The sequence below is a fragment of the Chiloscyllium plagiosum genome, unplaced genomic scaffold, assembly GCF_037043375.1.
Source record: "Chiloscyllium plagiosum isolate Xiang-an unplaced genomic scaffold, Cpla_swu_hap1 HiC_scaffold_8, whole genome shotgun sequence".
NCBI lineage: Eukaryota > Metazoa > Chordata > Chondrichthyes > Orectolobiformes > Hemiscylliidae > Chiloscyllium > Chiloscyllium plagiosum.
In genome coordinates, this window is record NW_028270146.1 from 18,694,769 (window position 1) to 18,718,257 (window position 23,489).

The 23,489-nt window shown below is 41.5% G+C and overlaps 1 protein-coding gene across 2 annotated transcripts in view; it reads right to left on the reverse strand.

Annotated features, from left to right (window-relative positions):
• Positions 1-23,489, reverse strand: part of adck1 (aarF domain containing kinase 1) — a 673,127-nt gene that overhangs the window by 334,179 nt on the left and 315,459 nt on the right. For both annotated transcript variants that reach the window (XM_087989469.1, XM_043697034.2), the window contains exon 5: positions 8,727-8,885. In XM_087989469.1, coding sequence (XP_087845595.1) covers positions 8,727-8,885 — 159 coding nt within the window. The remainder of the gene's footprint in view (positions 1-8,726; positions 8,886-23,489) is intronic.

Here is a 23,489-nt window from a genome sequence, read left to right on the forward strand (position 1 = left end):
TTGTCAAATTCAAGATTGTTGACACATAAGATCTGCGTTGCATGAATGTATCTGCAAAATTATTTAAACAGAACATTTCAGAGACTTACATTTACATAAATAAATGTATCTAAATAATCAATATCTATAGTGCATGGCCAATCAATCACATTTGCTGTTTTCTTGGTGAGTGGTCAAGACCACTTGTATACACATCCCAAAGATGGCAATAGAACTAATGACCACTCGATGTTTTGGGCATTGGTTGGCACATCGTTTTGCCAAAAAGAAAATTGCTGAGATGTCTTTTGAGTCCATCTAAGTGAAGCTTAATGGCTCATTGAAAGACAACAGAACCCATCACCCTGGTGCCCAGGGAAATGTCAACTCAATTTAAGTATTGGAGTCCTGATCGGGATGCAAACCAATTGCCACCAGAAATGCAAATATTACTACTGAGCCAAGCTAACAGTCTTCAGCTAATCAAATATCAAATATTAACGATGCAAGTTAGATAATTAGGTAAATACATTGGGAGATTTTTAATACTAGATACATATGGTTTGAAAGTGTATATATTGTTTTAGAGAAAAGTTAGAATCAACAAAATACAACTAACTGTCAAACTGATAAACTCATATGGATAATTATTTATCAGATTGAACAATTTGTGTTGGACTTTGTGGGTTCTAGAACAGGAAGTGGGGTGATGGTGGGGCTAGTGGCTTTTGCTGAAAATTAGGATGGAGCATAGGGTGGAGTGTACCACATCTTCCTGCCTCTAGAACATTCTGCCAATGGTGGGCCATTTGCAGGGGTGTTCTCCCATACGTAGGGCAACTGTGACACCTAAGGGCCTTCCCAGTGTATCTCCTCAGCCCTGAGGCTGGAAACTGCCTGACGCTGATCCCACTAACCTTTCTGCTCCATGAGCTGGTTGCAGTTCCAGCAGCGGCCACAACTCCCAGTGCCATTGCTGGAGCTGAGGGCTGGCCAACCATGCATACAGAGGGGAGGATCCTATCCTTTTCATTAAGGGACAGGAGCTCCATAGGCAGTCTGTTAGCTGCAAGACAGGTATAAAATCCAGTTAAGGTCCTCCATTCAACTAAGGCAATCAGTGCTCTGGATTCATCACCCTATCATAGTCCAGCCTTTAGCTTCTCATTTCCAGACAGTGCACTGATCGCTGGATTGAAAATTCTCACTGACTAGTTTTAGCCTATTGTGTATTCTCTTTATTAATGATCCTATTTATTTTATAGAATCATGTGGCACAGAAGGAGCTCATTCAGCCCATCATGTTTGTGCTGGCCCTTTTGCAGTGGTCACCAATAAGTCTTACTCCCTTGTTCCTTTCCCATAGCCTTCCAGAATCCAGAGGACTCAATTTGAACTGAACCAACTATTCATTAAAGAATAGAGTTCAACCTTTTGTTTAACCTTGAGTTAACAATAAGGTGAGTGAAATAACTGGCTTCCCCCAGTGCTATACCAATATAGTGAACATCTCTCACATATTTCAATAAATAATTTGAGATATGTGTGACTTTAGTAAATCTGGCAATTATTGTCTGCCCTAGGTGCATTTAGAAAATTGCAATAAATTGTAATTGCCAAGTCACTTCAAAGGGCAGCTAAGAGTCAACCATATTGATGTCGGGCAAGAGTCACATGTGGCAGATTGCTTATGGATAGCATGCTTCCTTCATGAAAGGGCCAATGGTTTTAATGGACCAGTTGGGTTTATTTGTTTTGTTGTTGCCAACAACATTATCCATTTATAAAGCACCTTTACCAAGCTTACATATCCACAGTGCTTCAGAGGAGAGCCATCAAATAAAATCTGTAACTGATCGAAGAGGTAGGTGTTAAGGTGGAGGGAGTTGGAGGGGCCGAGGGAAGGAATTTTGATGAGTTGAAGGCACAGCCGGCGAGGGTGAAGGCACTTCGGAACTGAGGTACCCTGGAACTAGCTGAGTAACAAAATCATTACATAAACATACCAAATTAATGAGGAAAGGAATTCCATCCAAATTCCCAACATATTCAAATTGTGTGATTTCCCTTAGTAACTTCTATCACCTGCAGTAAGGTGCAAAGGGTCAATTTAATCAAGGATGATAGTAGTAAGCATCTTGTACAAGATTTTGAATAAATAAGATGTAGCAAACTACTTGCGTAACAAAATACAACTCTTTATTTAACAGAGATCAAGGGTAAGTAATTAAGCTTCTAACAATATATTAATTAAATCAGAGTAGCCAGTATTAAATCCCAATTATCTTGACTGTTGCTGTCCAAGACACAGTTCAATAACTGTGAATTCAATTTGGCTTTCCAATTGGTGCTGTTAGGCTTTTATGATCTAATCATACTAGATGCTCTCAGGCAATTATCTACACGAGAAGACAGACAACCCACGGAAATTAGCAACATACAGGAATCACATTCAGGCCTAATATAATTTATTTGCTTCTGATAATCCCCAAACATTGGAAAAAAGGACAGAAAACAGTGGAACTCATCATCAGGTCTGGCAGTACCCTGGAGCCAGCAACAGCATTAACATTTCATGCCTGTGACCTATCCTCAGAAAACCGAAGGAAAGGTCACCAACCTGAAACCAGAACTCTCTTCCTCTCTTCACAGATGCTGCTGTCTCTATGGAGTATTTCCAGCATCTGGAATATTTTGCTCTGCACCACATTAGAGCTGCATTTTTTTCTGGTAATGAAACCCCTGCCATAATCCCCTTTTACCCAGCATTGGCTATGGCTGAACCACACTGAACAAAGTTCAACATATAGAAAGCATAAAGAAAGAAAGCTGCAAAAAGCATTCACCTTCACTTCTCCATTATCCGAGCACTCCTAGGATAACAAGTATGTTATCTGAAGTATACAAGGCAAATTGCAATGATCTATGATGAGGGGAACTTAATGTGCCGAGTGGGATTTATTCACATCATGCTTTCAATGTTCTCATGATAGAGCTCCATTTTCTAACCCATCACTTCAACCAGCAGTGTGCATCTAAGAGGATTTTGTTCTCTTACTGAGTAAATCTGATTTTTACAACCGGTTTTATCTTCCTCACTGTCCTCAGATCACAATTACTTCATAATTCCCATGGGTCAAGTTTCTTCTTCATCATTTCCTCCACATTTTCATATCCTGTAATGATCTCGGTTATGAGAATGCTGGTGAAGCTGGATATTTGTTCAGATCTGACTTGATAGACCAGAATCTTTTGAAGTTTGTGTGGAAGAAATATTTTTTTGATTAAAAATGTGTGAAGAGACCAAGGATAAGAAAATAAATTGAAACACCAAAACAATCCTTATAGTGAAAACTTAAATAAAACATAGAAAAGTAATAATGACTAGATAGGCACACTAAACAAGAAAAATAATAATGCTAAACAATAGGCTCCTATCTTAAAACTGAATTCAACAGACTTAACCCAGCTTATTTTTTTTTTACGGTAGCATTCACTCAGTTCTAGAAAATTGTTCCTTAATATTCTGAGCTTAGCTGCAGAGGTCACAGCTCAGGTTTGCTGTATACCCACATCAAAATGCACCCTGCTCCAAGTAGTCAGATGCTGTGATACCAAACACGGGTTCACACCCCCTTGACTTCCATTCCAGAGTTAGACTTCTCACTTCAGAATGCTGCTTAACCCTAACCAATTCTCTACAACTCACTTTTTCTCTCTCTCTCAAGGTATAGAACTGAGTTCTTTGTTTAACCAGGCTGAATGTCTGTAACCTCTAGATCAGCTTTCTTCTTATTTATTTATGTTTTTAAAACAAAAACCCACCAGTTTTTGTTGAGTGCACAGTTCCATCCTCCGCTATTATCTGCAGAACAACATTCAGGGCTTTTTTGCTTCTAAATCCTCCAAACAGAAGAGTGGAACTAAGGTGGCACAGTGGTGTGCACTGCAGACTCACAATGCCAGGGACCTGGGTTCGATTTCACCCTCAGGTGACTGCCTGTGTGGAGTGTGCACATTCGCCCCGTGTCTGCGTGGGTTTCCTCCCGGTGCTTTGGTTTCCTCCCACAGTCCAAAGATGTGCAGCATAAGTGGATTGGCCATGCTAAATTGCCATAGAATGCAGGCTAGACAGATTAGCCGTGGGAAATGCATGGTTACAGGGGCTGGATGGGATTATCTTAGAGGGACAGTATGGACCTGATGGGTCAAATGGCCTGTAGAGATTCACAGAATTTGGCTTTTGCCGCACTGAAAATGCCCTTCGGCCCATCATGTTTGTAACGGTCATCAAACATCAATCTATTTGAACCCTATTTCCCAGCACTCAGCCTGTAGCCTCGTAAACTATAACAATCCAAGTGTTCATCTAAAGGGTTTTTAAATGTCTTGAGGATCCTTGTCTTTACCACCCTTTTAGCAGTGAGCTCAAGACACTTCAAAGCCTCCAGGTGCATTCTTGCTAAATGCCCAGTTCCTTATCTTAAAATTACATTGTTTCTAGGGTTATGGAGATAAGGCAGGAACAGGATACTGATTAAGGATGATCAGCCATGATCATATTGAATGGTGGTGCAGGCTCAAAGGGCAGCATGGCCTACTCCTGCACCTATTGTCTATTGTCTATTGTCTAGGCAGGATAAACCAAACTGAAAAATTCATTTTTAACTGAAAGCATGATTCTATCCTTAACATAACTCACAAGAGAGACAGTTATAACAACAGCCCAAAGAAACAGTGAAGCATAAAACCAATTTAATTACTGATGCAGAAATATGTTTTTTTCTGCTTGAACTTAATTAAGTCCACTCACTCATTAAATTCACACCGGCTATATTCAAATTGTGAAACTAGCCTGGAAAGAGCTCATAGATATGTATAGGTTGACACCGCAACGTCTTCTTTCAGCTTCTCCCATTCTACTTAGGGGTCACTCACAGGACATCCATCAATCTTGGAAAGAACACTTGCAACAACTCCTCAACTGTGAGTCAACAGTGGCAGCAAATACTCTCCAAGCTCTCCCTCACTACCCTGTGGGAGAATCAATAAGTATAAACCACCATCAATGAAACAGCTGCAACAAACAATCAAATAGATGAAAAATAACATAACCTGCAGTCCCGATAGTATTCCAGCTGAAGTCTTCGAGGATAATGGGCTTTTGTTCACACCTACATTCCACATGCACATTTAGGAGGTAAATAAACTAACATCAAGAATGTGACCATTGTAAGTATCTTCATGAAAAGAGAAGTCATGCAGTGGAAGCTTCCCTACTGTCTATAACAGGGAAAGTCCTGACACACGCACATTTTCCTTGATCACCCACCTCCTGTGGATAAGAAATTCCTCGGAACGACACTCAGATTAGCTTTAGACGTTGCAGAGGCGTCTCTGAAGTAGCGTTCATTGACAGGCAAATCCAGGAAAATTGTCAAGAACATGATTGTGAACTGTTCAGTATGTTCCGCAACCTGATCAAAGTATTTGACTCAGTACATCACAAGGCTTCTGTGGATTGTGCACCAGAGATTTGGATGTAAAAGAAATGTCACCACAATGTGATTCCAACCAATAGAATGGCCAGAGAAAATGCTACCCTCCTTCTTGAAGCCAACTCTGCAAATACCAAGGTAACGCCTCTGCAAGATCAAACACGGTGCACTGGTCATTGTGTCTGATTGGATGAAAGTCAGGTGAATTAGGGAATTTTGTGTACTTATTAAAATCTTTAATTTTTGGGATGACCCTACCCCTGTGGCCCTTGACAATACTCCACCACATATTTTCTAATTACTTCAACCAGAGCTAATCTGTCACGTCATTTCCATTTTCATGCTTCCATCCTCCACCTTCAGTGATCCCAGGTACTTGAGGCTACTCGCTTTCTCCAAATTTCCACTGACAAACTTTACAACTTTCCTCTAATCTTCTTCCCTCGTCTCAAACTGATAGCTCATCCGTTGAGAGAAAGTGAGGACAGCAGATGCTAGAGATCAGAGTCAAGAGTGTGGTGCTGGAAAAGCACAGCAGGTGAGGCAGCATCCGAGGAGCAGGAGAGTCGATGTTTCGGGCGTACGCCCTTCGTCAGGAATTAAGTCCATTCGTTGGGTCAATTTCACAGTTTGCCACTGTAACATTGAACCACTTTAACTTTATTTACCTACCATTCAACTAAGACAAACTATCTCTATTGGTTGAAGCTTCAGGGAACCAGGGGACATAGCCTACGAATTAGGGTGATGCCATTCAATACGTAGGTTAGAAAGTGCGTCTATACACAAAGAGTAGGGAAGGTTTGGAACTTCCTTCCTCAAACAGTGGTCGATGATGTTATATTTAAGTCTGATATAGGCAAACTTTTATTTAGCAAGGGTATCAAGGGATACGGGTCCAAGGCAAATATATGGAGTTAGGCCACAAATCAGCCAAGATCTTATTGACTGGGAAAGCAAGCTTGAGAAACTGAATGGCCTATTCCTGTTCCTATGGTCCTAACTGGATTCTGGAATGACCTTGGTCATCTGAATCTAACTTGAGAAATCTATTGATGTTAAGTTTCCTCTTCATTAAGATGTTGAAGCTGGGAGTGACTTGAAATTTTCAAAACTAACATGGCTGAATTTTTGAGAGGGCAAAGGCTACAATTCAAAGCAGGTAGATAAAGTCAAGTTATAATTCAACCCTTGTCAAATTGAAAGAACAGACTGAGGGGGGGAATGGCCAACATCTGTTCCCATGTTCTTGTACTGCCATTGATTCTTTGGGTCTCCCAATAAAATGGAAACATTATTTTGGGATGTGCCAGTTCTCCTCCTCTCAAATTTTCAAGGAAAAGGGAAGAAAAGTATGAAAACATCAATGAATCAAGATTGAAGTTATCCAGCAAATCCCATCATCACACACGGTTTTATGAGATAACTTGCATTCATATAATGTCCTTTAAGACTTCATTCTGACCATCTCAGAGCACTTACCTTAGGGGAAGATGGTGACCCAGTGGTCATGTTACTGGGCCACCAATTCCAGACGCCTAGGCTACTGTTCTGATTCATGGACTTAAATCTCAACACAACTGCCAGATGTATCAAATTCAAAGTCAAAACTCACCTTATCCACCATCTTACACAGTTACTACCTGATCACATGATACATTACAGCAACTCGCCAATACGCCTTTGACAGTAAGTTCAAACATACATGTCCAGCTATAAAAAAGAATCCAGTGCTTCAGCATACCACCAACTCCAAATACCACGGTAGGTCACACACCATCCTCACTTGGACATGAGATCTGCCTTCCTGAGCTTCTGCAGCCCATTTGGTATAGGTAGACCCATGTTGAGGAGGGAGTTCCAGGATTTAAACCCAGTGAAGGAATATTAATACATTTCCAAGTTAGGATGGCGAGTAATTTGGAGGGTGATGGTTTTCCATGCATCCGCTTCTGAATGAGAATGGGTGTGGGTTTGAAAGATGTTGGCTGGGAGACTTCATGAATTTCTGCTGTACATCTTATAGATGATGCACACTGCTGTTACTGAATTTTGTTGGTGGAGAGAATAAATGTTTCTGGATACCGTCCCAATCAAGTGGCCTGTTTGTACTGGATGGTGTCAAGCTTTTTAAATGTTATTGGCACTTAGCAAGGCTACTGGGAAGTATTCCATCATGCTTCTGAATTGCACCTTGTAAATAGGGCCTTGGGGAGTCATGAGGTGAATTAGTCTTTGCAGGATTCCTAGCCTCTGACCCAACAAAATTGACCGAACGAATGGACTTAATAGCCACTGTATTTATAAGGCTAATCCAGTTCAGTTTCTGGTCAATGTTAACCCCAGCATGTTGATTGTAGGGGGTATTCATTGATGGCATTGTTTTTGAATATTAAGGGGTGACAGTTAGATTCTTTATTGGAGATGGCCATTACCTGGCAATTGTGTGCAGCAAACGTTGCTTGCCACTTGTCAGCCCAAGCCTGATATTGTCCAGGTCTTGAACATGAACTACTTCAGCAGCGACCATCGCTAATTCTGACCTTATGATAGACGGTAGGTCATTGATGAAGCAGCTGAAGATGGTTGGTTCTTGGACATTATCCTGAGGAACTCCTACAGAGATGCCTTGGAGCTAAGATGACAGATCTCCAACACATTGTGGGCGGAACAGCGGCACAGTGATTAGCACTGCTGCCTCACAGCTCCAGAGACCCAGATTCAATTCCCGCCTGTGTGGAGTTGCACATTTTTCCCGTGTCTGCGTGGGTTTCCTCCAGGTGCTCCGGTTTCCTCCCACAGTCCAAAGATGTGCTGGTTAGGTGAATTGGCCATGCTAAATTGTCAGTAGTGTTAGGTGAAGGGGTAAATGCAGGGGAATGGGTCTGGGTGGATTGCTCTTCGGAGGGTTGGTGTGGACTTGTTGGGCTGAAGGGCCTGTTTCAACACTGTAAGTAATCTGACCAAAACCATCTTCATTGGTGATTTCATTCCTCACTGGCATGTATTTACATTCTCCTTATCCTTTCTGAGTCAGTTTCTTCCCCATCGTTTTCTGGTACCTTTCTCAGTGGGTATTTGAATCAATCATAAAACATTTTAAGTTGGTAATGCACAAAAGATCACAGTTCAAGGAATTGAGAAACAAGACATATTTGGGCATGTGTTATTCTTGAGGTTACAGACTGTGGATCACTCCAAATGTCATTGCATTTGCCGCTAATGGTTTTAATAAAATGTTCCATTTACCTCCATCAAAATGACATCGTTGGCACATTGACTGCGCACCTTCGGGTGCTGGACTTTGACTGCCACTGTCCTTCCATCATGTAATACTGCCTTGTGAACTTGGGCCCACGATGCTGCACCCAATGGGGTTTCTTCAAACCTGGCAAACAGCTGAGGAATCTGTGAAAATACAAGCAGTTTTTGTTGGTTGTTCATTCTTCTAAGAATTCTGGCCTTCTTAATTTTTTTGAATTTTTTTTTCAGAATGGGAAAAATTCTTTACTCTCAACAAAATTCCCCTCTTCTGACAGACCAATGCCATGTAACAACTGTCATAGAAAGCCCCCTCTAGCCTTCTGTCTCTGAAATATTTATACCACCAACTTCCATAAGTTTCTGTAACTTCCAAAGGTCTATTGACCTTTCTTCCCTACTTTGAGTTATGCCTTAAAGCATAGCTTTGACCAAATGTTTGGTCACCTATCCTAATGCCTCCTTAGTCTCAAATTTTGTTTTTTAATACTTCTATGAAAAAATCTGAAGGCACTACATAAATGCTAGTTGTTGCGTGCAAACCTGGAAGTGATAGCGCTCTTATAATCTTAGTGATTCTGCCCCACTGCTAACAGAGATGACATGGCTATTGCTGTGATGCATAAAATATCATATAGACTAATCTCAAATTTGCCCCTTTCCTGACAGACCAGTCTTATCTGTTTAAAACCTTCTCTCATAGGGTATCACCCATTCGTGAAGCTTGTTCCAAAAGTCAATTTGCCTTTGTGGAAAACCCACTCATGTTAAGCAAGCAGTCACTTCATGAGGAACTGTCACTTCGAGAAATTAGTCTACAGTCTATACAATTCCGCATGCCACTTTATAGTGAATGCATGAACAGAGGACAGACATGATTCACAAGCATGGCTGCAGGGATGAGAAATTTCAGTTATGAGGATAGATTGAAGAAGTGGGGACTGTTCTCCTTGGAGAAAAGAAGGCCAGAAGGAAAAGTTTGAAAGGTTCCGAGCAGGCTTGATGGAATAGATAGGGAGAAACTGTTCCCAGTCACAAAATAATCAAAACCAGAGGGCACTGATTTAAAGAGATCTGAAAAAGGGAGCAAATCTGACATTAAAAAAAAGCTTTATCACACAGTAAAACGTTGAAGTCAGGAATGCACTGTCTGGAAATGTGGTGGAAGCAACTTCATTTAGGCATTCAAGAGGTTTCTGGTTGATTATTGGGATAGAAATAATGTATGTGAGTGTGGAGAAAAAGCAGGAAATTTGCAAACAGTCACAATGCTGATTTGAAGAGCCCATGCAGACATAATGGGTTGAACACCTCCTTCTGCCCCAGTACATTTTGTAATTCTGTGATATACTGACCATCACAAAAAAGGGTTCTCGGGGTTCTTGAGGGTGAGGGAGGAAGGAACAGAAAAATATAGGATGATCGTCACAATCTCAACATTCAACAGAATTAAAAATGCTTCAAATAATATCATGCTTAAAGAAAAAGCTACAGGAAGTCACCAAAGAAATGAAAAGCGCTGAGAATTGCTTTCATCCTTATCACACACCACCAGCACAAAATCTTGCCAGCACTGCCTAATGCTACCAACTGTGTTAATAGCAAATGACTTTGACAGAAATTGGAGGCAGTATTTGTGTTTTTTTCACACATGCGATGGGCTTATGCTTTTCCAGGTGACGTCCTACAGGGTTTCCTGATTGTGCTTTTATTTCTGCTGTAACATTTATGGTGGAGTGACCTACATAAGCCACAAGTACAGCACATACAGCAAGAACAATTCCAGATGGGCAGCTGGTTTGGACAGCACATCTGGTCTAAATATCCAATATTACAATTGGGACTATCGCACTGGTGCAGTGGTGTAAGTTAAAACATATTGACTGAGGGAGTGAAGAAAGGCAACTTCATTCTTTGTGTGCATTTTGCAGAACCTGATCTGTTACAGCCTAACACCAATTCCCGATGCCAAGCTTGGATAATATGCAGTCAGTTATTTTGATAGAAAATAAATGTATTGGCCACAATGTAACAATTAGTAATCAATGACAGTGCTTCATGAGAAGTTGCTTCCATGGATTGTGCTGTATCCATGGATTCAAAATATGTTTGCTTTGTTTTCATGGACTCTGCCTCCCATGGGAGTCTGAGCTCTGCCTGTATTCTCGAGGCTACTCCACTGCACTCTGCTCAGAGTCTGCAGCATCTCTGTCTCTGATTTATCTAAAGAACTCTCAGGAGTTCCGGTATACTCTTTATTTAAATTCTAACTTGCAGAACACTGATTACAGCTTTCCAGTACATTTACTCCATTTTCAGAGCCTTGCCAACAGGTAACTGTCGATGTTAGAGTTAACAAGATAGAAAAAGGATGATGACCCTGAATTTTTCACAAAGGGTCACTCGACTCAAAACATTAAGTTTGCTTTCTTTCTCTCTGCCAGACCCACAGAGTTTCTCCAGCATTTGCTGTTTTTGTTTCAGTAGCTGGATAGCCTAATAGGGAAGGAGACTAGAGGAGAAATACGAAAAAATTCATTAAAGGGCAGCTTTCAATTGTGTGTGCTACAAAAAAATGTGTGGGAAAAAAGACAATGGGATCAGAAGGAAAAGCAACCAGTGCCTGGAGTATTGCCTAACGCAAAGGAAGAGACCATCAGGCCATCACGGTAACAGATCCTCAGGTACGTGTGCTCAGACAAATCACTTTCAACTCATTCATCAAAACCCTAGCCTGTATCATAAAGTAAGAAGAAATGGCCTTCACTGTTTAGTTCTTTGACAGTTCTTCTAACCCTGAAGTTATTCAACTCAGCTTGGCCTAGGGCTGTACGTTATCTGAATTTTAGTTGACAACCGGTAGATGACATCCATACTACATAACAGAATCAAAGAAGGACTTATAACAAAAAGAGAGGCCATTTGGCCATTTATCTCTGCACAGACTAATAAATGCTCTCCAGCCTCACCTTACCTTCAAGATATAGTTCATAGGTTATGGCACCTCAAATGCAAGTTGTAGTTTTCTTAAATACGATGAGGGTTTCCGCCTCTGTAACACCTTTACAAACAATGAGTTCCAGAACCACTACACCCTCTGCTTTAAACATTTTCTCTTGGACTTTCCTTTAATCCTCCTGCAAATTACTTTAAAGCCTGGTCTCCTGGTCGTTGGCCTCCCTACTCAGGTAACTGGGAAATAATTGTCCCAGTTATGATTATTTCAAAATTCAGAAAGCACAGCCCTCTTTCCTTTATCTTCAACTTTAAGTTCCTCACTATGAACATATGGTGGTCACCAATAATGTGAAGCTGAACTGGATCAGGCATACCAACACTATAGTTACAAAACCAGTGCAAAGACAAGGCATTCTCAACCCCTGAACCCTTAAAAACTGGTCAGTAGCATGATGGGGAATGCACTGCTCACTGGAATGGGTTCAGCTGCAAAAAAACATTTTAGCAACTCAACACCATCTAAAAGACAAATTGACTTGATTGATGCCCAATACTCAATATCCATTGTGACTATGACTGACACGCTGTCCTGAGTTCACAAAAGAGGGTATAAATAACTTACCAGAAACATTGGGAACACAGGAGTTAGTGAGAGGGAGGAACTGAAGGAGATCAGTATTAGTAAGAAAATGGCATTGGAGAAATTGATGGCTTTGAAGGCCAATAAGTCTCGAGGCTCTCATAATCCCCAGAGTACTTGAGATAGTGGCAGTAGAAATTATGGATGTATTGGTGGCTATCTTTAAGTTTCAATGGACTCTGGAATGGTTCCTACAGATTGGAAGATAGCCTTCTATTTAAGAAGGGAGGCAGAGAAAAACAGCAATTTCAGACCAGTCAGCCTGATGATGGTAGTGAGGACTATGCTAGAGTTCATCATAAAATAATTAACAATTGAGTATTTAGAAAATAGTGGCAGGATTAGACAGAGTCAGCTTGGATTTAGAAAGGGTAATCACATTTGACAAATCTATTGCAAGTCTTTGAGGATGTAACTTGGAGAGTTGATGGGGAGGTGCCAGTAGGTGTAGTTTATTTGGCCTTTCAGAAGGTTTTCAACAAAATCCCACATAAGAGATTAGAATGCAAAATTAAAATACATGGGATTGGGGATAGTTACTAAGATACATAAAAATGCTGGTTGGCAGACAGGAAAAAAAAACAAAGAATAACTGGGTCTTTTTCCAAACAGCAGGCAGTGACTTATGGGGTACCGCAGGGATCAGTCCTCATACCCCCAGCTAATCATAATACATGTTCATGATTTGGATGAGGGAACTAAATGTAATACTTCCAAATTTGCAGATGACACTAAGCTGGGTGGAAGGATGAGCTGTGATAAAAATGCAGAGATGCTTCAGCGCAATGTAGACAAGTTGAGTGAGTAGGCAAATGCATGGCAGATGCAGTATAACGTGGATAAATCTGAGGTTATCCACTTTGGGAACAAAAACAGGAGGGTAGATTATCATCTAACTGGCTATCATTGAGAGAGAGGAATGTGCAACAAGACCTGGGTATCCTTGTACACCAGAGGCTAAAAGGAAGCATGCAGGTGCAGCAGGTGGTAAAGAAAGCAAATGGTGTTGGCATTTACATTGAAAGGATTCAAGTACAGGAATGGCTTGCTGCAATTATCCAGGGTCCTGGTGAGACCACACCTGCAGTACTTCATGCGGTTTTGGTCTCCGTATCTGAAGAAGGGTGTTCTTACTAAAAAGGGAGTGCAGTGAAGGTTTACTGGACTGATTCCTGGGATGGTAGGAATGAATTGTGAGGAGAGGTTGAACTTGTGAGGATTATATTCACTGGAGTTCAAAAGAATGAGGGAGATCTCATAGGAACGTATAAAATTCTAACAGGACTAGATAGAGTAGCTGCAGAAAGGATGTTCCTGATGGCAGGAGATCCAGAACCAATATCCATAAGACCATAAGACATAGGAGCAGACACTAGGCCACTCAGGCCATCGAGTCTGTTCCACCATTCAATCATGGCTGATAAATTTCTCATCCCCATTCTCCCACTTTCTCCCTGTAACTCTTGATCCCCTTGATACTCGAGAACCTATCTATTCCAGTCTTATATCTAAGGACAGAAGATTAACAATTTAGGATTGATTGAGGAGAAATTTCTTCATCCAGACAGTGGTAAGCCTGTGGAATTCTCTGCCACAGAATGCAATATGATTTCAGGAAGGACTTGGATATAGCACTTGGGGCTAAAGGGCATGGGGGAGCAGGCTATTGAGTTGAATGATCACCCACGATCACAACGAATGGCAGAGCAAACTCAAGAGGCCAAATGACCTACTTCTGCTCCTACTTTCTATATCTACTCCAAGGGAACTGATGGTAGGAGACCTTTGAACCCATCTCAGCTTGTTCTACTCTGCTTCCCTTTTACCATAACCCCATTGTTTTTGGCCTCAGGTCCTTATCCCTTATAAAAACATGATTGAACTTGCCTCCACCACAGGAAGAACGCTTCATCTTCCGCCTTGGAACACTTCAACCCCAGGCCATCAATGTTGACTTCACCAGTTTCCTCATTTCTCCTCACCCCACCTTACCCTAGTTCCTACCTTCCAGCTCAGCACCATTCTCATGACCGGTCCTATCTGCCAATCTCCCTTCCCACCTATCCACTCCACCCTCCTCTCTAACCTATTACCTTCATCCCCACCCCCATCCACCTATTGTACTCTTTGCTACCTTCTCCCCAGCCCCACCCCCCTCCCATTTATCTCTCCACCCTGGAGGCTCCCTGCCTTCAGCTCTGATGAAGGGCTTTTGCCCAAAACATTGATTTTCCTGCTCCTCGGATGCTGCCTGACCGGCTGTGCTTTTCCAGCACCACTCTAATCTAGACTTTGATTTCCAGCACCTGCAGTCCTCACTTTTGCCTACACTTGGAAGTGGTGCATTTTGCATCCTATTCAGTTTCTGTGAGGAAAATGTTTTTCCTCATATTGTTATAGTTTGTTTGCCAATCACTGTAATTCAGTGCCCTCTAGCTCTCAGCATTTCCACCAGCTCCTCCCTATCTACTCTGTCAAGACCACTCATCAAATATCCACTCAACCTTCTCTTTCCTAAAAAAATAACCAACAGACTTGTCAGGGCACCAAGGGAAATGCGAAACATGCAATTTGGTCTTCATTGCCCACATCTGAGAAACAAAGAGCTGAAGATATACATCATCTTTCCTCAAATATAAGTACTCTCTGAATTTTGTGTAAACTGGTTGTGGCATTGGTAATTTCTAAATATGTGCAGCAATTGATAAATATTGAGATCATACTAACATACAAGTCAAAGACATTTTTTGAAACTTAATTTCTGTGCTCTTACAATGCAGATTTTGATCAATTTACGTGAAAACAAGAGGCAGCAGTGAGACGAATTTCAGATAAACTTTAAATGTTTCATGCGTCAAATTTTAGGGGCATTGAGTTTAAGCTAATAAAACAGTGCATGCACATAGTCCATTGGTTTGACATTGATTAGAATTATGAAACTAGAGAAATATGTATGAAAGATGCCCTTATACTGAGAATACAAAGCCATTTTTATTCATAGTATTGCAATATGAAAAGGAAATGAAAACTGAAAGTCATTGCCAGAAAATAAATGTACTCCTTAGCTTCAGTCAATGAACCATCTTATCAATTCTGGGCAATGAATGTGAAAGTGACGTTTAAAAGCCATCCTTTACAGACGGCCATTTCTCAATTGCCAATGTATTTTTTTTCTGAACATTTTTGAGGGGAAAATGAATTTTATTAAGCATTTGAAATTGCATTATGTCTGGCCCTGCGGGCACTGAATTTATTTGCACAGCTTGCGATACAGAACCCTTTTCTGCCAGAAATTCAGCATTTGCAAAAGAAAAGCTCAGGAAAATGGGAGCCAACTAGCAATAACTGGGGAACAGTCGTTACATATTAGAAACAAACCAGGACAATTACCTTTAAATCACCTGAAACAATAAAATCCCTTGTAAACTGCTTGATTTAAAGGGGGATTGCTATATTCAGGATAATAAATAATACCTTGTATAAATTTAGATCAAGTGGCTACAGATGAGCACATACACTTGGAACATAAGGTAGGACTTTAACTGGATCAAGTTCAAGGAGGTTTTTTTCTCTTAACCTCCCACTTCAAGCCAATCAGCCCTCAAGGTTCTGATCACCTTATTCAAGTCAGTTAATAATGGCTGTGACAATATCCATAATTCTATGCACCCCAGAAACTGTACTACTATCACTGCAGTGACTACACCAGGGTTGATCAAGCTTGTTACTATGACCTTTAAATGAGAGAAGAAGCAGGCTCCCTGGTTTTTCTCCCAGACTGCTCTCCCAGGAATGTCAAGAGCGATCAAAATTCCAGGAGACCCATTTTAGGCAGATTGGCAACCCTAATAAGAAACCATGTATAGAAGATGGGATTCAATCTACCAGTCCTTCCACAGACTGTGTAAAATCTTCCCCATTGTATACAGAGGAACCTCAATTATCCAACATTCAATTATCTGAATATCAGATTATCCGGCAAGATTGCAAGGTCCCGATGCCTGGCTGAACTATGTTATCTGGCATTCGATTAACCAAACAAAATACTCCCCGCCCGTGTCCTTTGGATAAACAAGGTTCCTCTGTACTTTTTAATTAATTACTGCCTTGGCCAGTATTTCTTGCCCATCCTTAATTGCCCAGAAGACCATTAAGAGTCAACCACATTGCTGGGTATCTGGAGTCACGTGTAGGCCAGATAAGGATGGCAGATTCCTTTCCTAAAGGACATTAGTAAGTACTATATTAAATGACATGCCTGATCCAATATTAATAACTCAGCGTAAGTACTCCAAATGCCTGGGCAGTAAAGAAGCAAAAACTCAAGAATATCCTTAAATCCACAAATCACCACAAGTGAAAGATGCATCGGACAAGCACCTTTTTTTTTTGTGATCTTCGAACCTTTGTATTCTCTGGAGCATTTGAATTAACTGTGTCTATACATATACATTTAACCTTCATTCCTACTTTGGAGCAGATAAAAGAAGGGGAAGATTTGCATTTATATTGTGCCTTCCCATATATCTGAGAGAATCTGAGAGCATTCCATGTATAATGAATTACTGTGATGTACAGTGACTGTACGCAGGCAAACAGATATCCATCATCCAGCACTTTCATGAGGAATAATCAGAGCAGTAATCATTTATTTAAAATATTACCACCATGATCAAATGCATACTCTGGTGGCTGTCATTGTTTATGTACATTTTGATTCACGTTAAAAATATCATTATTATAAACCGAAAATAGCACAGTCCTAATTTCCGGACCATCCTCTTTTTGTTACAATCTCAATTTATTTTTCTTGCTAATTTCCTTCACCTTCTCAAGGCACTGAATCCTCACAGATAATTCTACCACTTCTTCCTGGGTTTCAGCCAAGTCTATTATTCATATGCGAGGTTTGTCAGGCTATTCAATGTGGATCACAGTCAAGCCCAGTTTTGTTCACACCAACCTTCACACATGAACACTTCCAGAAGTGGCGCTGGGTCACTGCTTTATCATCAGGAACAGACAACTTGCATTATCTTTGCCTTCCAAACTGAGTAACAAGTTGCATTTATACAGCATAGAATCCCTATAGTGCAGAAAGAAGCCATTCAGTCCATCGAGTCTACACTGGCCCTCCATATAGCATCCCACCAGTTCCACTCTATGCCTGTAATGCACCAAGCCAGCATATCCCTGGACACTATGGGATACTGTAGCATGGCCAAACTACATAACTTTGGCCTTCGAAAGCAAATCCACACAGACTCAGGAACAACATGTAATGCCACACAGACAGACACCTGGCGCAATGAGACAGCAATGCTAACCATTGAACCACCGTGTACCTTTCTAACATTCTAGAACATCCCAAGGGTCGGAGCCACATGAAGATATTTTGGCAGGCCATAATAATGAAAAGTAGTAAACAGTAGTGGAGGAGGGATTTCAGGAGGAAAGCAGTGTGGGAAATACTGCAGTGAAGAGTGTGTGAGGGAGATTGGGCAAGAAGGTGGGGCGGAGGGTACTCCAATGGGTCTAGGGTTCCAAAACAAGAGGGATATATGCCACAACAGCCTGTAAATAATTCTACCAGGTGAAACCTGACAGCCTCATCATATGATGGGTATGCCCACCTCAATACTGGTAAAATACCAATGGGCATCAGGGAGAGGCCATTAACTGGTTATTAAACAACCACTGAGACCTCAATTGGTACACAATCCCTGCTTCACCCACCACAAGCTTCTTGTGGTTCCCGGTAGGCAACCCAGCATGGCATTCAATTTTACAACCCCTGCCCTCAGCTGCCAGCCTGGTGGGGGAAATACAGAGAATTCAACAGCAGGACAAAATTACAAACTACAAGGTCCCCCATCATGCTGGGCTAAACAGCATGGAAACCACCTTGAAGAAAATTCAATTGGAATGGCAGACCATGTCTTCCACAAAGCAGTGAGGGGACTGTCACTGAGTAAGGGCTATACAGCCTTACAAACTTCTGCTTTGCAGACCCACCTATCTTAGGGTTACTCTTAGGTGAACAGTCCACCTGAGTGCAAGCACTGAAATTTGATTTAGCATATCTCATGGACCTTCTATGGCAAACTCATCAAAGCCCAATATGCCCAGAAGGAGGCCCATTCTAAGAAAATGCCATTCCTGCATCATATTGTTCAGTCAAGAGAAGACCACAATGGACAATGAAACCATTGACAGCTTGGACATACTCAATGTGAAGAGCCTATTACGAATACAATACTTACAGCCATACGCTGTCCTACTTTGATCTTGCACATACATGAATTCAAAGACATTTACCAGCTGCAGACATTTAGTGGATGAGAACTTTGCGCAGACACCATTACAGACCTGGGGGAAACATTAGACGCTTGGGGAGTGAGAACAGATTAAGTTATTAATGAGCAGAAGTTGAGGATCTGGCTGCCCAATGACTGAAACTCAAGCATCTCCTTTGGAAAGAAGCATGCTTGACGAGAGTCTAATGTTTACAGGCACAGAGCTCCATTGGAAAGATATGTATGTAGTGGATGGCTGAAGCCACAGCAGTTTTTTACTGCCCCCATTTGTAGCAATAGTTAGAAACCTGTGGCAGCACTCCCAAACACAACTATCCCAAGACAAGTCAGCTCCTCCTCCACAAAGGCACAGGCTACAGGGCCAAGGATAGATCATTTATCTATCACTAATCGTGTCATAATACACAACTTAAAAACTGCCAATTGTTGAAGCTTTCATTTTGCACTTTTCAGAATAAGTTTGTTCCTGGGATCCTAGCTCTGAGGAGTACAAAACTAAAAGCTTCAATTTCTTGTCTCTTTTTAGCAATACTTAAGTAAAAAAAATCTATCAATCAGTCTTGACATTTTCAATTTATGCAGTTGCAACAGTTTTGTTGGGAAAGGGTTCCAGATTCCAATATTTTGTCATGTAAAAGCCATGGACCTTTGTTCCTAACAGTCTTGTTTGGTCTACTGACACCACATGGATTGCAGCTCATTGCCATCTTCACAAGGGTAACAGATGCTGGCTTAGCGAGTGACATCCACATTCTGTGAGAGAATGAAGATGTTTCTCACATTACCCAAATCTTTGGCAGTACTCAATACAAAGCAGGGATTTCCAGCTTTCTAACACTTGGCATTGAATGTCAAGAAATCCTCACTGGGGATTTTCTCGTGTGAATGAAAAGGTCAGCTCTGCTCATGCTCAGTGCCCATCCTGGAACAAACACCTGCGGAAGGGCAGGAGTCTCCAGAAATTGTATTCTTAATAGAGTAGCAGCACATGCCACTGTCAGCCTACCTGACTGAAGATAGAGGCAGGAAACATTGGCAATGGAGATGCAGGTCCTTGCCTGGACACAGAAATCATGAGGGGAGTGTGAACTCAATCCCAAGAAAACTCTCAGTCCACCTGTCCACAAGACAAGCTGGAAATTATGCCATGATTGATTATGGGAAAGCATGCCAAAATACTAGGCACAAAATCCTTAGACAACACCTTCCAAACCCACGACCACTTCCATCTGGAAGGAGAAAGGCAGCAGAAACATGGAAGGCACCATCACCTGCAAATTCCCCTCCAAGCCACTCACCATTCTGACTTGTTCCTTCAGTGTCTCTGGGTAAAATTCCTGTAATTCCCTCCCTAACAGCATCCCCTCCCAAACATCCCTACAGCACATGGACTGCATTGGTTCAAAAAGGTAGCTCACCACCACCTTCTAAAGGGCAACTGGGGACAGACAATAAATGCTGGTTCTGCCAGCAACACCCATATCCTACAAGTAATTAAAAACTACATTGGCAAAGGACAGTCAGCTTAGGAGAATGAGTCTTGAAAGGCGAACCAATTGTTAGTCATCTCCTTACTTCCAAATGATGATCATATGGTTCTGGATGTGCTTTTGCTCGCTAAGGTGGAAGGATCGTTTTTAGATGTTTCATCACCATACTCAGTAACATCTTCAGTGAGCCTCCGAATGAATCACTGGTGGTGTAGCCCGCTTTCTATTTATATGTTTGGGTTTCCTTGGGTTGGTGATAAGATTTCCTGTGATGACGTTTTTTCCTATGGTGATGTCATTTCTGGTTCTTTTTCTGCCTGTTTGTCCAATGTAGTATTTGTTACAGTCCTTGCATGGTATTTTGTAAATCTACAGGAAAACAACACAGAAGCAATCATCCCAACATTCACAAGTTCAAGTTCCTAGATGTCGCAGTCGAGTGAACAGCCAATGGGGAACTTCAAACCAGCATCTACAGGAAAACAACATATACAGACCAAATACTGAGCTACAGAAGCAGTCATCCCAATATCACACAAAGCTGCATTAGAACATTATTTCAACGAGCCACCACACACTGCAGCACAGATGAATTCTACAGAGCAGAGGAAGATCACCTATACAGTCTATTCAAAAGAACAGGCACCCAATGAATACAGTCCGCCGATTTCTCAGCAACAACCCCAAACAAGCAGAAAAAACACGTCCAGACAAAGACATCACAGAGATGACTGCCAGACTATTCAGACGCCTTGGCATCATGATCGCCCACCAACCCACCAACACACTAAAACAGCAGCTAATGAACTTGAAAGACCCTAGACAGATAACAAGCAAAACTAATGTCATTTACAAAATACCTTGCAAGAACTGTAACAAACACTACATTGGACAAACAGGCAGAAAACTAGCCACAAACACATTGACTTGGATCCCATTTACCACCCCCTGAGAAAAAGAACTGGAAATGACATCACCACAGGAAATTACATCACCAGCCCAAGGAAACCCAAACATATAAATAGAAAGTGGGCTACACCACCAGTGCTTCATCTGGAGGCTCACTGAAGATGTTACCTAGTATGGTGATGAAACGTCTGAAAACGAACCTTCCAGCTCATCGAGCAAACTTCTACCCAGAACCTCAACCTGAGATACAAATCTTCTCAAAACTCGATCATACAGTTTCAAGTTGTTTCCCAATTCTCTCTATCCAATAGTTTGAGGTAGACTTTAGTTATGACTCAGAAATGAAATGAATGCTGTGGTAGCAGTAACAATTTCATCTTTAGAGAATAAAGCATTTTCAACAAGATCAACTTATCATTGTAACCCAGCGGACCTCATCAACCGGGAGCAATTTGTATAGTGGGAATGATAATTGATAGGATCTGGATTCATGATATTATCCCATGATGGTAAAAATCACACAACACCAGGTTATAGTCCAGCAGGTTTAATTGGAAGCACACTAGCTTTCGGAGCGCCGCTCCTTCATCAGGTGGTTGTCCCATAATGATTACTTCATTTGCTTATATCCAATATTTCCAAAATAAAGTAACTTGGGGTCAAAGCCCAACAAGGATAGCTCTATGTCAAAATCCACTGCACCTTAATGGTCTCTGCCATCTTAATCTATCTCAACCTGCATTTTTAGCTTTGAGCCCTCATGAAAAGTTCTTAATGGCAAAATTTACTGACGGAGTCACTCATCAAAGACTGATACAGTGCTTCAAATTCACTTTGACATCTCAGCCTTGGCATCTCTTTCAGAACCAGAAGGATATCCACAGGGACCAGGGTTGACAAGGCATCCAAAAACACTCAGTAAAACTACTGCCTGCGTAAGTCTATTCAGCAACAATAAGCATACAGACACGGTAATGTTACTATCCATTGAAAGCATTTAATTGGGGAAACAGTGGACTTAATCAACCAAATGCTATGTGCTATCAATCTAACTGTGCTGTATGACTAGAGACAGCTGCTTGCTGCTAACACCTCTCAGCCAATGTGCCAATTGGTTCATCTAGTTTCACATTACTTTAGTTGAATTTATTTTAATTCACATGGAGCTGTAAATCAATTCCAATAGCAACCCAGTGGATGTTTTTCCAACACAAAATCATGCATTTATACAGTGTGTAGAAATATATCCCAAGGTCCTTCACAGGAACACACAAAATCTAATTTTGACAAAGAACCACATAAAGAGACATTAGGGTAAACAAGCAAAAGTGCGGCCAGAGTGGTTGGTTTGAAGGACGTGATTTAAAGGAGGAGTGACAGCAAGTAAGGTCTATAGGGAGAATTCCGGAGATTAAGTTCCAAGGTACGGGAGGTATGGCCATCGAGGGTAACACGATGATTGAGGATGTGCAACAAAGTGGGAAAGATGTTAAGAGTTCAGAAGGTTGTAAGGCCAGACACTAGAATAAGAATCTTTAAGTTGAGACATTCCTGGAACTGGAAATAGTACTTCAACAGCATTTATTCCTTTCTCAGTCAGCCTTCCCTGAACACGCTGCAACAGAAGCAAGAGTGTAGTGCTGGAAAAGCACAGCAGGTCAGGCAGCAACCGAGAAGCAGGAAAATATTGATGAAGGGCTTTTACCCAAAATGTCGACTTTCCTGCTCCTTGGATGCTGCCTGACCTGCTGTGCTTTTCCAGCACCACACTCTTGACTCTAATCCCCAGCATATGCAGTACTCACTTTTGCCTACACTGCAAAAGAAACCAATGGTATGGAGACTGATGGTGTTGTGCAATCTCTCTTCCCCTCGAGAGGCCTTATGAGTCAGTTGGATGCACAGAATGTTTCCCCTTTGATGCAAAAGTGTCATGACACAAGGAAATCAAGGAACGCAAGGTCCAACCAGTTCATCTCGCGTGTGTGTGTATATGTTCAGTGCAATAAGTGGCATAGAGCCAGCAAATAGGGACTCACATTGTCAGGTTTGAAACCAGTCTGCAAGAAAACCAGAACCAGGCGCTTGGATAAACACATCAGAGTGATTGCACTGCACTCTCACTTGCTCAAGATCCATGCCCAAGCCTGGCTTTAAACAAAACTGTTTAAAATTCAGAGATTCAAACACACAAGAAACCAGTCATAGAGCTAGATAGCATGGAAACAGACCCTTCGCTCCAACTCATCCACGTCGACCAGATATCCTAAATTAATCTAGTCCCATTTGCCAGCATTTGGCCCATAAGCTTCCAAACCCCTCCTGTTCATATACCCATTCAGCTGCCTTTTAAATGTTGTAATTGTACCAGTGTCCACCACTTCCTCTGGTAACTAGGAGAAAGTGAGGACTGCAGATGAAGGGCTTATGCCCGAAA